General features: G+C 42.9%; 1 protein-coding gene across 1 annotated transcript in view; it reads right to left on the bottom strand.

Annotated features, from left to right (window-relative positions):
• Positions 1-11,591: 11,591 nt before the first annotated feature.
• Positions 11,592-15,020, bottom strand: part of Fcf1 (FCF1 rRNA-processing protein) — a 12,642-nt gene continuing 9,213 nt past the window's right edge. Inside the window, exons 6-8 of the mRNA XM_021178695.2 lie at positions 14,493-14,580; positions 12,560-12,654; positions 11,592-11,726 (exon numbers count right to left, since the gene is read on the bottom strand). Of these exons, the coding sequence (XP_021034354.1) occupies positions 11,678-11,726; positions 12,560-12,654; positions 14,493-14,580 (232 nt within the window). The 3' untranslated portion in view covers positions 11,592-11,677. The remainder of the gene's footprint in view (positions 11,727-12,559; positions 12,655-14,492; positions 14,581-15,020) is intronic.

Below are 15,020 nucleotides of genomic sequence, written 5' to 3'. Positions count from 1 at the left end.
AGGCAGGCGGATTTCTGAGTTCGAGGCCAGCCTGGTCTACAAAGTGAGCTCCAGGACAGCCAGAGCTATAAAGAGAAATCCTATCTCGAAAAACCAAAAAAAAAAAAAAAACCTAAGAAAAGTCAGAGAAGGGTAACTTAAAAGCTGATCTCCTGAACCCTAGCAGCAAAATATTAAAGACTTCCTTTGTTTTGGGTGATTACTGAACATCAGAAGTAGTACACTGAATTCTGAAAAAGGAAGGACAGAAGGAAGGACAGAAGGAAGGAAAGAAGGAAGGAAGGAAGGAAGGAAGGAAGGAAGGAAGGAAGGAAGGAAGGGGAGAGAGAAACTATGCTTAATTTGAAGACTCTTAACTGTATCAGCATGTCAATTTGAAGATGTGACCTTGCTTTTTTTTCCTAGCAACCAGATCATTACCTGTCTTGGGTAAATATGAGTAATAGAGGTGGGGCTAGGGTTTACTTCTTTCAGTGTTTTATTGAAGCAGCATAGAAATACATAAAACTGCATGTCATAAGTTGTATTAGTTAGGGTTTTTCTGCTGTGAACAGACACCATGACCAAGGCAACTCTTATAAAAAAACATTTAACTGGGGCTGGGTTACAGGTTCAGAGGCTTAGTCCGTTATCATCAAGGTGGGAACATGGCAACATTCAGGCAGGTATGGTATAGGAAGAGCTGAGAGTTCAACATCTTCATCTGAAGGCTGCTAGCAGAATACTGACTTCTAGGCAGCTAGAAAGAGGATCTTAAACACCTTCTCCAACAAGATCACACCTCCACCAACTGGGCCACACCTACTCCAACAGGACCACACCTTCTAATAGTGCCACTCCCTAGACCGAGCATATACGAACCATCACATAAGTATAAAACATAATGAGTTTTCACAACCCAAGCTTATTTGTCCCAGATCAAGAAAGAGCCATGTGTTACCTGATGGAACTTGTCCCAAAGGGAAACAATACACATCTACTCAGCACAGAGAGGGAGCCCACAAGAGACCAAAGTGTGGATACCACCAAAGTCCAATAAAATGAGTTTTACTAGAGTTACTTAACGAAATATGGTTAAGGAGTATCAAGAGCAGAAATGGCTCAAAGACACCTGTATCACCAAAGCCCACCCAGCATGGGTGACAGCTCCCCAAAGCTGGAAACCTAGAGCATACTGCACAGCCTGGAGAGTTTATGCCTCTTCCAGACATTTTAGCTGGTTTCTGCTTCTTTCAGGCTTCTTCTTTTGTCTAAGAGTCTTTTGTGGCCAGGCTTGTCTAGGCTTGTCTGAGAGTGACTCTAGGAAGTCTTCCTGTTTACTCTTGGGAGGGAGGAGCCTAGTGAACCTGGTCAGTTTCAGGGACTTCCTGAAGCTATTTTGTGTAGTTTACCTTCTGTCTGAAAGAGTTTCCTGAGAGATGGAATGTTTCAACCTCATCTGTTCAATGCCCAACAGCTTGGGGTGTACTTTAGTTGGTAGAGTGCTTATCTACTGGGTTCAGTTCCTCAGCATTACATAAAACTGGGTGTGGTGGCACACAACTGTAGTCCTTTCCCAGGAGTCTTGAAGTGGGATTAAAAGGATCAGAAGCCCTAGGTCGGTCATCCTCTGTTAAATGTCCAAGGAGAGCCTGGGAGCCTGGCCTGCCCTTTTTCTTTGCTTTTTGGCTGCCACAATGAACAGGTCTCCTATGCCACGTAGTTATAATTTTAACATTGGTATAAAATTTATAGATCGATACAGGTTTAAGGTTTTTATTGATGTGGATTTCTTACATTGATACAAAATTTGAAATTAATATTGTTCCTCTTAGATAGGCATTGTGCCTATGCAAATCATTTAGGAATACAAGGCTTTGACCCAGTCCTTCTAATAGCTGCTGTTACAAACTGTTTAGAATGATTAAGTAACACAAGTTAAGGGCCAGATAATAAACTCATGGTTATGTTAGATTCAGATCTAATTATAATAAAGTGTTTCCAAGTCCTCAAATACAAATGGCTAAGAGTAGTTGAGGTTAACAGTTCAGAGATATTTTACATAGTTAGTCTTCAAAAATATCAGAAATCCACAGAATCTGACATTTAATCATTTCATTATTTTTAGAAAATTTGACTAGAGACATGTCTGCTCCTGACAGCTCCCCCCTCATGGCTCCAAGAAGACATTGAGCAGCAGCTTAACCTTCAGGCAAGGTTACTTATCATGGCAAGGTAGGCCCTTGTCTATATAATCTGCAGACAAAATACTGTCCAAAATGGACAAACAGATATGGGATAGTTGACTGCTAAGCTCTGCCAAGACAGAGAGTAAGCTAGTCCTTTTTATTTCCTGCTTCACATAAGGTCTGCCAGATGGTTCTGGGTCAGAAGGCTGAAGATAGATTCTCTAATGTTATAAGAAATTAGGGGATGTCTGGGTAGTCAGCTGTCTCTACAATTCATTTAAGTTTTAAAAAGCTATGTTTGTGCTTCCTATATACTCAGGTAGTATTTAATTTGTTCTCAGATTTCTGACAGGGTTGAAGACTAGTTATAGTCTCATAAGCAAATTTAAGTGGTTTAGCATTGAGAGATACGGTACAGAGTTGAAAGGAAGTTTTTCAGATAGTAACGCAAGCTAAAGTCAGAACATAACTCTGATGTAGAATTGTAAGCTCTTTAGTTAAGATCGGTGATAGAGTACTTTAATTGACAAATTGATGGACTAGATGTTAATTGCATATCACACTTTCTAACTTACATAATTGTTATGGTTATGCTCCATTTATATCTGAGAGAAGAGACTTTTAATTGGATTAAAAGGGGGAAATGTGGGTTGCCCTGGTGCTGTTTTTATTTTTGATGTTAATTCTGCTTCCATAAGAGGGGTTGCCCCTGATGAGGAGTGGATGACGCACTCAGGTGATCTCATGGAAACTTCTCCCTATTCTGTCTGGTCAAATAAAGGCTAGAGGCGATGATAGGGCAATGGAGGGGAAAGGTGGAATGGGAGGTTGCAGAGAATGGAAGAAGAAGAGGTGGAAGGAAAATGGAGGAGAACCACATGGCCTGTAGAAGCCAAATAACAAGGAATCTCATAGCTGGGGAATAGATTAGTATAGTAATAGATCTGCTCAATCTAGGCATATAGCTTATAAATATAAAAACTGGGTTGTGTGTTTTTTACCCGGGCTTATTGGGGTAAGAAATTACCATAATATCACACTCTTGACATACAGTGCTGCTACAGGCCCAAAGCAGCAGTGCCTCTGGGTAGAAACCTCTGAAAATCTGAGTCAAAATAAATCTTTGTTAACACTGTAAATGTGTGTGTGTGTGTGTGTGTGTGTGTGTATTTTGAGATGAAACAGGGTTTCTTTATTAGCCCTTGTTGTCCTGAAACTTGCTTTGTAGATCAAGCTGGCTTTAAACTCAGAGATCTGTCTGCCTCATAATTGTCCCTGGAATTCGGGTATTAAAGGTGTGGGCCACCACTGTCCAGCTGAATTGATTTATCTTTAGGACTTGTCACAGCAACAGAAGGCTAATACATTCAGCAAACAAAAAATAGAGAATGTCTTTCTTTTTTTTTTTTAAAGATTCATTTATTTATTTATTTATTACATGTAAGTACACTGTAGCTGTCTTCAGACACTCCAGAAGAGGGAGTCAGATCTCATTATGGGTGGTTGTGAGCCACCATGTGGTTGCTGGGATTTGAACTTCGGACCTTCGGAGAAGCAGTCGGGTGCTCTTACCCACTGAGCCATCTCACCAGCCCCGAGAATGTCTTTCATTTAATAGAGTATTTACTAAACAGCTAGATGCTGATGTGGTAGCACATATTTGTAACCCCAGCCCTTGGGAGTCTAACCTGGGTACATAATGAAAACTTGTCTCCAAAAACCAGAAAGTCAAAACCAAAACAAACACAATAAAAAAACCCTACAGCAGACCCCAGTCTGAATGGTGCATAGTTTAGTTTTCTCACTAAAACCCAAAGCAGGTATCTCTGATAACCACATTTGAGATGAGTTGAATTTTGTGGTACCTAAAAAGACATATAGAAGTTGTAATTCCAGTACTCCAGAGTGTGTCCATATTTGGAAATAGGATAGTTACAGATGAGGTCAGAATGAAGAAGAGGTAGCACCTGTGATGGTTTGTATATGCTTGGCCCAGGTAGTGGCACTATTAAGAGGTGTGGTCTTGTTGGAGTAGGTGTGTCACTGTGGGGATGGGCTGTAATACCCTCAATTTAGCTGCCTGGAAGCTAGTCTTCTTCTAGCTACCTTCAGATGAAGATGTAGAACTCTCAGCTCCTACTGCACCATGTCTGCCTGGATGCTGCCATGCTCCTGCCTTGATGATACTGGACTGAACCTGGAAACCTGTAAGACAGCCCCAATTAAATGTTGTCCTTATTAGAGTTTCCTTGGTCATGGTGTCTCTTCCCAGCAGTAAAACCTTAAGATAGCACGGAATCTTCTATGACGAATGGGAGTTCTTATATTAATATGGCCATATGACGATACCTAAGATGACACAGAGAATGGTGGGGTGGGGTGCCACTGTAAAGGCAACCACCTCCTTTATATTGTATTTATGTGCACACAAGCATGTGCATGGGCACACACACACACACACACACACACAATCTATTCTGTCTCTGGAGAATGCTGACTAACATAAATAGTGATGAGGGGGTCACAAAGGGATCTTCTCTTTTTCACAACCCCCACACCCCATTTTGTTTGTTGAGACAAGGATTCATATATCCCAGACTGGCCTGGAACTTGCTATGTCATCAAAGATGACCCTGCACTTCTGATCTTCCTGTCTTTACCTCTCAGGTTCCGGGATTGTAGATATGTGCCACCATGGCCCCGCTAAATATTTGCTTCTCCTTGGGGTAAGTTAGTTACATAAGTAGTTCAGTTTCAAAGCATCCTGTAAGCTAGAGTACACACGATTTGTGCACTGTTGTGTTTATGGTGGTTAATCTTGTTTGTCAATTTGGGAGTAGTTGTGTGAGAGTTTCCAGATCAGGTGAATTGAGGTGTGAAGGATCTGCCCTGCAGGAGGGCTATACCATTCTCTGGGCAGAGATCTTGGACTGGGTACAAGGAGAAACTGAACTGAGCACCCAGAGCCACCACGCTGCATCCCTTGCTGGTGACCAGCCTCCTCAGCTGCCTACTGTCATGCCTTCGCCACAGTAATGATCTCTTAGTTGAAACAACATTTTCGTCCCTTAACGTACGTCTAGTCCCAGCAACTAGGCACGTAACGAACTCAGAAAATTGGCAGTGATAGTCCCAATCATGTTTTGGAACTGGTTTGTAAGAGGGTTGTAGAATAATTTAAAACTTTAGCTTAGAAAAGCTCTTGAAAGCTGTAAGCAGAGCTTAATGAACTGTTTTGCTGGGACTGTGGAGGACCAGAATGCCAAGAAAAACACAGTGAAGGCCAGGCTCATGAGGTTTCAAAGAGGAACAAAACTGTTAGGAGCCAGGCAAGAGCCTATTCTTGTGACAGTTGGACAGTCTGGCTTTTTAATGTTGTTGGTTTTGTCTTCTTTTTCTTTTTTTTTTTTTTTAAGATTTATTTATTATAAGTACACTGTAGCTTATAAGTACACTCCAGAAGAGGGTAGCAGATCTCATTATAGATGGTTGTGAGCCACCACGTGGTTGCTGAGATTTGAACTCAGGACCTTCAGAAGAGCAGTTGGTGCTCTTAACCACTGAGCCATCTCTCCAGCCCCTTGTTCTGTTTTTCTAAACAGTATTTCCCTGTGTAGCCCTGGCTGTCCTGGATCTTGCTCTATAGACTGAGCTAGACTCAAACTCAGAGGTCTACCTGCCTCTGCCTCAGAGTGCTGAGATTAAAGGTGTGGGCCGCCAGCACCCACTGACCTGGTTGTGTTCTGCATGTGTCCTGACAGCTTGATTGAGGATGCAGGCACAGGCAATGGACCCATTTGCTTAGTGGAGATAGCATCCAGGCCGCAGCATAGCTACTGCATACCACACCTGAAAGATAGGATGCAGCTTGGCATGGAAAAAAGTAAGTTCAGACTTCAAGACAGGCAGGTTTGAAAGCATAGGCAATTGTTAAACAGGTGATCACCATTAAAGAGAAAACTGATTCATTGAACTGGAACAATTTGAAAACTGTCCTGAGCACAAGACTCCACAAGACTCTGATAAGAAGCTACATTTTATGCAAGTGAAAATTCATTTAAAAGGAAAGATCCTACACTGAGAATACCATTGAGGGGGGGTCCACTAGTCCTATGGGGAAAACTGCCTTGGGAAATGTTTTCCCAGGGACAAGCACTCAGAAGCTAATGCCCTGTCCAAGAGGAGAGGCTCTGTCATGACCTGCCAGCAGAACTTGGCAGTGTTGTCCACTTAGTAGTAGATTTTCAGCCTTGAGAGATACAGAATTGAAGAAGTTACAGTTTTGTATCACAGTTTGAGAAAGCCAGAGGTCAAGCAATGTGTAGGAGGGTCTGTGTCCCTGCCAGGAGGAAGTCAGAGGCCAATGTGTGAAGCTGCCAAGGTGAAGCAGTGCTGACCTATCTTCACTAGGGGTTCCACTGCTGAGATAAAAGGTCATGACAAAAAGCAACATAAGGAGGAAAGGGGTTCCTTCAGCTTACAACTCCAGAATCAACCATTCCTGAAGGACTCAAGCAGGGGAGAAGTCTGGAGGCGGGAACTGAAGTAGGAGTCACCGAGGAGTACTGCCTACAGGTTTGCTGCCTGTGCCTTTCCCAGAAAGCCACATTTTCTTTATACCAGGGTGGCACTGCCCCCAATGAACTGGGCCCTCTTACATCAATCAATCATCAAGAAGATGCCCCACAGGCTTTCCCACAGACCAATCTGCTGGGGGCAATTTTTTTTTTTTTCAGTTGAGGTTCCCACTTTCCCAATGACACTAGCTTGTGTCAAGGTGACAAAGCACAGCCAATAGAAAACAGGATAATGGCTATGCAAGGACTGCAGGGATCCATTGAGGAAGGTTGCATTTAAAGAGTGGAGCTAGCCCATGTATGGATACAGTGGGGACAGAGCTGGGAAGGAGGACTCAAGGACACCAGGACCCAGAAGATTCCACCACAAAGCTCAGAATTTAAACATGGGGCTGCAGGTTTTGGTGTGTTTCCCTCCTGGGTTTTGGTCTTGTGTGGGTCCAATCTTTCCTTGCAATGCCTCTGTTCTTCCCTCATGGGATGGAATGTTCATTCTTTGCCATTATATATTGGAACTGTGGAAGTTGTTTTTGATGTTATCAAAACATCATTTAAGAGGTCCATGTAAGGCCGGGCATGGTGGCGCACGCCTTTAATCTCAGCACTTGGGAGGCAGAGGCCGGCAGATTTCTGAGTTCGAGGCTAGCCTGGTCTACAAAGTGAGCTCCAGGACAGCCAAGGCTATACAGAGAAACCCTGTCTCAGAAAACAAAAACAAAAAAACAAAACAAAAAAAACAACAAAAAAAAAAGAGGTCCATTTAAGAGATTGCCTTTAGTCTCTGATAGGATATGAACTATTAAAACAATATCAAAACTGTTATAGACTATGGGGACTTTTGACGTTGGGCTGAGTACATCTCGCATTATGAGATGGCCATGAGCCTATGGGGACAAAGGATGGAAAGTTGTGGCTTAAAAGTTGTATTTTTTTGGTAATTTTCCCAGTGGTCTTTTCTATCATCCTCCGCCAACTACCCCAAACTGTAAGCTAAAACAAATCTTTCTTTCTTTAAGGTGCTTCTTGTCAGTTATTTAGTCATAGTAATGAGGAACATAGCATAGTATTATTCAATAAATGTTCTCCCACAGAAGTGTACAGCCACTTCAGTTCTAATGGATGTTTATTATACTAATGTTAAACACAGTAAAATTGTCCGGTATGGTGGTACATATCCTAGCACTTGGGAGGCAGAGGCAGGTGGAGCTCTCTGTGAGTCTCATCTACACAGTAAGCTCCAGGATAGCCAGGACTATATAGAGACCCTGTTTGTTTGTTTGTTTGTTTGTTTTTAAAGATTTATTTATTTATTATATGTAAGTACACTGTAGCTGTCTTCAGACACTCCAGAAGAGAGCATCAGATTTTGTTACGGATGGTTGTGAGCCACCATGTGGTTGCTGGGATTTGAACTCTGGACCTTCGGAAGAGCAGTTGGCGCTCTTAACCACTGAGCCATCTTGCCAGCCCGAGACCCTATTTTCAAAAAACAATAAATAAACAAACAAACAAAACGCTGGATAGTGGTGGCGCATGCCTTTAATACCACTTTAATACTTGGGAGGCAGAGGCAGGCAGATTTTTGAGTTCGAGGCCAGCCTGGTCTACAATGTGAGTTCCAGGACAGTCAGGGCTATACAGAGAAACCCTGTCTCGAAAAAACCAAAAACCAAAAACCAGACCAAACCAAACAAACAATAAAAAAATCTTTTAAAAACTATGATATGCTTAGTTAAAAGTGCTTGCCTAGCATGAATGAAGCTATCTGATCCCCAGCACCCTACAAAACTGGTTGGAGTGGAGCATGCCAACAATCCCAGTGTGTAGAAGGCACGGTGAAAGGATGAGGAGTCCAGTCCATCTTTGGACACACAGCAAGTTGGATGACATACTTGACCTTGTCTCAAAACAGAATTAAGTAATTAATTAGGTTTTTCGAGTCAAGGTTTCTCTGTGTAGCCCTGCCTGTCCTAGAACTCAATTTGTAGACCAGGCACACTCAGCTCCTCCTGTATCTGCCTCTCGAGTGCTGGGATTAAAGGCGTGAGCCAGGACTGCCTGCCTGAGAAGCTGTTAGAAGTACATGTACTGCTTCACACTGCCCTTCCAGAGAAGGAAGGAGACTAGTCAGGTTTCCATACTGGCATGTTCTGGGTTTTTTGTACCAAGTGTTAATTTCACAGCTGTTTGCTTTGTTTGCAGATTTGGAATTTATGGAGCTGTACATTTATGCTTTCGGCCTCCTCACTTGTGTGCTGTGCTACACAAAACAATACAAAGCAGGAGAGAAAAAAAAATATGACGGGGGACTCAGTGAAGCAGAACAGGGAAGTAGGAAAGGTCCCCTATGGTTTTCCCTTTCCCTGCTTGCCCTGTCAGTTCTAGCTGTGCAGGCCTCCATCAGAGCTTCTCTCAACCTCAGGTATTTCCAGCCCCTATCAGGGGAATAGCATTGTTTAATTTTGTCCCATACATTTTATTCATTTGGTGTATACACATATGTGTGCTTACACATATGGCATGGTGCATGTGGAGATCAGAGGGAGACTTTCAGGATTTGTTCCCTCCTTCTGTTACGTGGGTGCTGGGGACTGAAGAGAGTCAGGCTTGGCGGCAGGTGCTCTCACCCACTGAGCCATTCTGCTGGTTCTCGTGCTTTAAATGTTGATTATCATCATCATCATCATTATGTGTGTTCGAGAGGGAGGGAATGTATGCGCATTACTGTGCAAGTATCAAGGTCAGAGGATAACTTTACACTGGTTCTGGGGATGGAACTCAGGCCTTCAGTTTTAGTGGCAAGTGCTTTTTTTATCCACTGAGCTGTCATTCCAGCACCACTGTTTAAACAAGCCCTTTCACACTCTTCTCATTCTTTCCTGACAAATTTAAAGACTGCTATAGATACTATGGAATTTTATTCCCTACATTCTCTAGGTCTCTGGGAATTAGAATATAGTAAGCCACTCAAAGTTTCTAGCTTATACAATTTTCAAAAATCATAACTTCACACACACACACACACACACACACACACACACACACACACACGTATGTGTGTAATCAGTCATGGTGGCATATGCCTTTAGTCCCAGCACTTGGGAGGCAGAGGCAGGCAGATCTCTGAGTTTGAGGCCAACCTGGTCTACAGAGTGAGTTCCATCACAGCCAGGGCTACACAGAGAGACCATGTCCTGAAAGCAACAAAAGTAGAAACCAGCTGAACTACTTAGAAGAGCTCAGACCAACTGAAGCACCTAGGATCCTCTCCAACCTGCTGAGCCGCCTGCAGGCTGTAGTGTGCTTCAGGTTCCCAGCTTTTGTGAGCTGTCACCCATGCTGGGGTGGGCTGTGGTGATGCAGCTGTCTTTGAGTCATGTCTGCTCCTGTAACTTCTCACCCATATTCTTGTTGTTTTGGTTTTGAAAACAGGGTTTCTCTGTGTAGCTCTGTATGTCCTGGAGCTCACTCAGTAAGCCAGGCTGGCTTTGAACTCAGGTCCACCTGCCCTTTCCTCCTGAGCTCTGGGATTAAAGGTGTGAGCTACCACCATCCCGTTTATCACCCATACATATTCTTCTAACTCCCAACAAAACTCCTAGTTTCACCGAGTTGGACTTTGGTGTTATCCACGCTTTGGTCTGTTGTGGGCTCCCTATCTGGGGTGGGTGGACACATGTGTTTCATCTTCCCATTTCCCCATACCTAGTCATAAAAACACTCTGGCAGCTATCTGAGCAGCCCAACCATGTGTATGTCAGTCCACTGTACTGTCCACGTCTCTCTGCACTTCTGCTCCCTGAGTTTCATCTGCTTTGCCTCACTGACTTTTAGGATTTACCCAGACAGGAGCTGGAGGTGTAGCTCAGGTGGTAAGAGTGCTCGCCAAGAATGCAAGAAGCACTGGATTTGATCCTCAGCACCACACAAGCCTGGGTGTGGTGGTGCATGCCTATAATCCCAACATTAAGGAGGCAGAGGTAAGAGGATCCAGATTCAAGGATAATATTCAGGTATACAGGGAGTATGAGGCCTGTCTGGAAAATGTGAGACAGTATTTAAAAAATCAAAAGCAAACCAAGTAACAACAAAACCCTGAAATTACTACAAACATCTTTTCTTCCCCTCTTAACAGAATGAAGTAAAAACAACAATAACAACAAAAAACTACCTTTTTTTTTTGTTTTTTTTTGAGATAGGGCCTGGCTATGAAGTCCTAGCTATCCCAGACGGCACTATATAGTCCAGGCTGGCCTATTGAGCCCACAGAGATCTGCCTGCATTTGCCTTCCCAGTGCTAAGATTAAAGGTATGTGCTATCATACTAAGATTTTTTAAAAAACAAAACAACAAAAACCCCTTGTTCTCAACTTGCCCCTGATATTTTACTCTAACACTGTTGTTTTGCTGTATTTAAAAGTTTGCTATGTCAGTCAAATTATGTGAACAAGCACTGGAGCATCTGATTCATAAGAAGATGCAGATGGACTCTGTGGCTGTTCTCAGCATCCTTACGGCCTGTGACTTCAGCTCCAAGGGGATCCAAGGCCTCGGGTCCTAACAGGTGCCTCCACTAATATGTCATACCCGCATGCAGACATACATATACACATTAAAAATATAATTTTTAAAAAAAAGATGCTGGGCAAGACGCCTTTAATCCTAGCACTTGGGAGGCAGAGGCAGGGGGATTTCTGAGTTCAAAACCAGCCTGGTCTACAGAGTGAGTTCTATGACATCCAGGGCTACACAGAGAAACCCTGTCTTGAAAAACCAAAACCAAAATAAAATAGAATAAAATAAAATAAAAAAAGATGCAGCTATTTTAAGAATTGAGACAACATAGCATTTTTAAAAATCAGAAAGTGTGTTTAATTAACTGACAAGAGAGAGATGGTCCAAGAATGGCAGGCAGAGTCTGTGGAGTGAGAATTAGAAGCGAGGGGCTCCATAATCATCTGGCATCCGCTCGATGTTGTATCTGACCAGGAAGGAAAGCAGACACCGTTATGAGAGGAGGTATGGTACAAAGCCATTCTGAGCCACTCCACCATTTACTCTTAAGTCATCTTAAAGTCAAGGAAACCTTTTCAGAGAGACCCAACAGTGAGTGACCTATACCAAAATCTTGATATTGCTTTTGTTCTTTAGAGCCACAGCATTAGCAAGAGGCAACTAGGACCTGCCATCCAGGAGAACCTGAGTTAGCCTATGTTTTTATCAATATACTGTGCTCTTCCCAAATGGAAAAGCTGGGCACACAAGCTCTTATAGGATAGACACCAGAACATCCAGGAAGGATGAAGAGCAGTCTGTTTATTAAGACAAGCCGTTAGTTTCCCAGGCAAGGTGTTAATAAAGAGCATCCTTCCCAGCCCCTCTCCACCTCAACTGGCCTCAAATGCATGGAGTAGCAAGAATGATCCTGAATTTCTGGTCACTGTTTCCTCAGTGTTGGGGATACAGGTGTTCTACTATGCTCAGTTTTATTCCACGCTGAGAGTCAAGCTCCTCCCCCCCCAAAAATCTTTAAAAAGGATATTTCTACTCAAAAGTATGAGATTGCCTTAAAATAATGCTTTGTATAAAGCAATGCTTACATTTCTAATCATCTTAATGTAACAATTTGATTTTTGTTTCAATCCAAATCCTGTCTTTGTCTTCTTCCTATTCTTGTTATTTTATCTCATTTCTTCAACTTATGTAAACATGATAGTGTAATTCCTTTGTAATTCTATAACTTTATAACCTTCTCTCACTATAGCTGATGACCAACCACGTGCCGCTAATCACTTTCCAATAGCAACTTCTTACCTGTGGTTAGATATGTACATGATAGGGACGCCAGGGATCTTCCGGATTCTTCGTTTGAGGTCACGGTCAACTGTGGCCACAATGTAACACTTGTGCTGAAAGAGAAGCCCACTGATGCTTACAACCGACTCAGACAGTATATGCACACACAACCACTGAATGGTCTCTCATTTTCACAGTAAGTTTCAGAGATCTACAAGATATTTATAGAATAAAACATATAAGCTACCTGGCCTCAGTGTGGTTTTATGAAAGAAAGTCAGAAGTATTTATAAGCTTTAAACTATTTTCTGTCCCACATGGGAGGCACTGCTACAGTTAAGGCAGACAATTCCTTAGTTTTGGGAAAATGCCCCAACAGACTCCATGCAAATGCCTAGATTGGAGGGCACAGGTCTTCCTTCCTCTGCCCTGTGGCTTACGTGTACTCTGAAGTTCTTTAGTGACAGAAGTAGGCAGCCCCTCACCAGGAAAAGGATCTCTATGATTCAAAACCCGAGTTTAGCTTAACCTTAACTATTAGCTGGAAGCTATTTTGCTATAGTTCACTTCATGTACAAATCTCCATTGAGTTTTATAGAACACTCACTACTGTGGCGGCAGCTATGATGTGGCCCCATAGATGAATCAAGTTGCTAAAGGGCAGAGAGCTCATTCAATGACCCCATCCTTAGCGAGGGCCATGCTCTTCCTCTCTACATTCTTTTTTCTTTTTTGTAAGGGTCAGGCTCTTTTCTCTCCCTCCCTTCTTCTTTTCTCTCCTCTCCACCTCTCTCTTTAGTACCATGGCTGAGGATTAAAGCCAAGGCCTGGTGCATACTAGGCAGCACTCTACCACTGGGCTACAACTCCAACCTGAGGACGGTTCTTTTTTTTTCCTTTTTTAAAAAATTTATTTATTTATTATATGTAAGTACACTGTGTAGCTGTCTTCAGACACTCCAGAAGAGGGCGACAGATCTCGTTACGGATGGTTGTGAGCCACCATGTGGTTGCTGGGATTTGAACTCTGGACCTTCGGAAGAGCAGTCGGGTGCTCTTACCCACTGAGCCATCTCGCCAGCCCCCTGAGGGCGGTTCTTATGCAAGAGTCTTGTGTTGTTTTGTGAGCAGTTCAGAGTGGAAGAATTAAAAAAGGAATCAACCCAGGGCACATATGTGATAGCACCCTGGGAGAGAGTAAGACCAAACGAAGAAAACATTTCTGAGTTAGGATGGAGGAAGGCCATTCCTGCATGGGCTGGAAATGGAACCTTATTTAAGATCCACTGGGGAGGAGGGGATAGGGTGTGATATATTATTACAGCTACACGAATACATTTAAACACGTTACAGGGGATTTGTGGAACAAAGACCTAGTCACTATCCCAAATCATATACTAAGTTACCGCAGGCGTTGGGATTGTTTTTGTTTTGTTCAAGACAGGATCTCACTGTGTAGTCCTGGCTTGCCTGAAACTCACTATGTAGTGGATGCTGGCTTTGAACTCAGAAAGATTGATTTACTTCTGCCTATCAATGGGCAAGGAGCTGAGCTTTGAATTCACACTTCCATCCCAAACACATGCTCTTCCTACTACGGTTAGAGCACAATCTTTTAAATCTATTTTTTCAAGTAAATGGTGTCTATGCTACTTATGAACAACTGTTTTATATACTATATAATATGCATATACTGTATCACTAGATAAAAACATATATGCAATTATATCTCTAGTGTTTGTGGATGCTCAGTGTATGTGTGCACCAAGTGTGTGCAGTGTCTGCAGAGGTCAAAAGAGGCATGAGAAGTGGAATTACAGGAGCAGGAGGTTGTGAATCACCTATGTGAGTGTTGGCATCTGAATCTGGGTCCTCAGCAAGAACAGCTAGTGCTCTTAGCCCCTGAAACCCCACCTCTGCAGAGTAAACATTTCAAAAGAGATGAGGATACCTGAGTTACTCTCTGTACCAAGCAGTCGTCAGCGTAGGTTCCTTTGTGTGTGCATGGCAATCGGTCAAACCGTGGATCCTTGGCGATTCTGCAGGACTCATGATAAAAGTGGATTAAAGAAAACATTCAAGCAATCTGAAACTGTTCTCTGTCCAACCAGCAAAGCAAAGGCAAGTGGTGAGGTGATCTATGGGATTATGAGGCATGTTCTTGTCCTGGAAGACCATTTTTCATACTTTCATTTTCATAAGGAAGGGCATCAAACCCATGGGCGGATAGCACTGGGGCTCATTTACTAAGCAGCACACTCTCCTCAATTTTTTGTAATTTCCATTTTACAAAAGGGGAAGGAGGTTCAGATATTAAGTTGCTCAAACCTACAGTTAACAATAGCTGACAATTAAACCGGGCGGTGGTGGCGCACGCCTTTAATCCCAGCACATGGGAGGCAGTGGCAGGCGAATTTCTGAGTTCGAAGCCAGCCTGGTCTACAGAGTGAGTTCTAGGACAGCCAGGGCTACACAGAAA

Source organism: Mus caroli, chromosome 12, assembly GCF_900094665.2.
Source record: "Mus caroli chromosome 12, CAROLI_EIJ_v1.1, whole genome shotgun sequence".
In the NCBI taxonomy this organism is placed as follows: Eukaryota; Metazoa; Chordata; class Mammalia; order Rodentia; family Muridae; genus Mus; species Mus caroli.
This window is presented reverse-complemented; position numbering and strand designations above follow the sequence as displayed.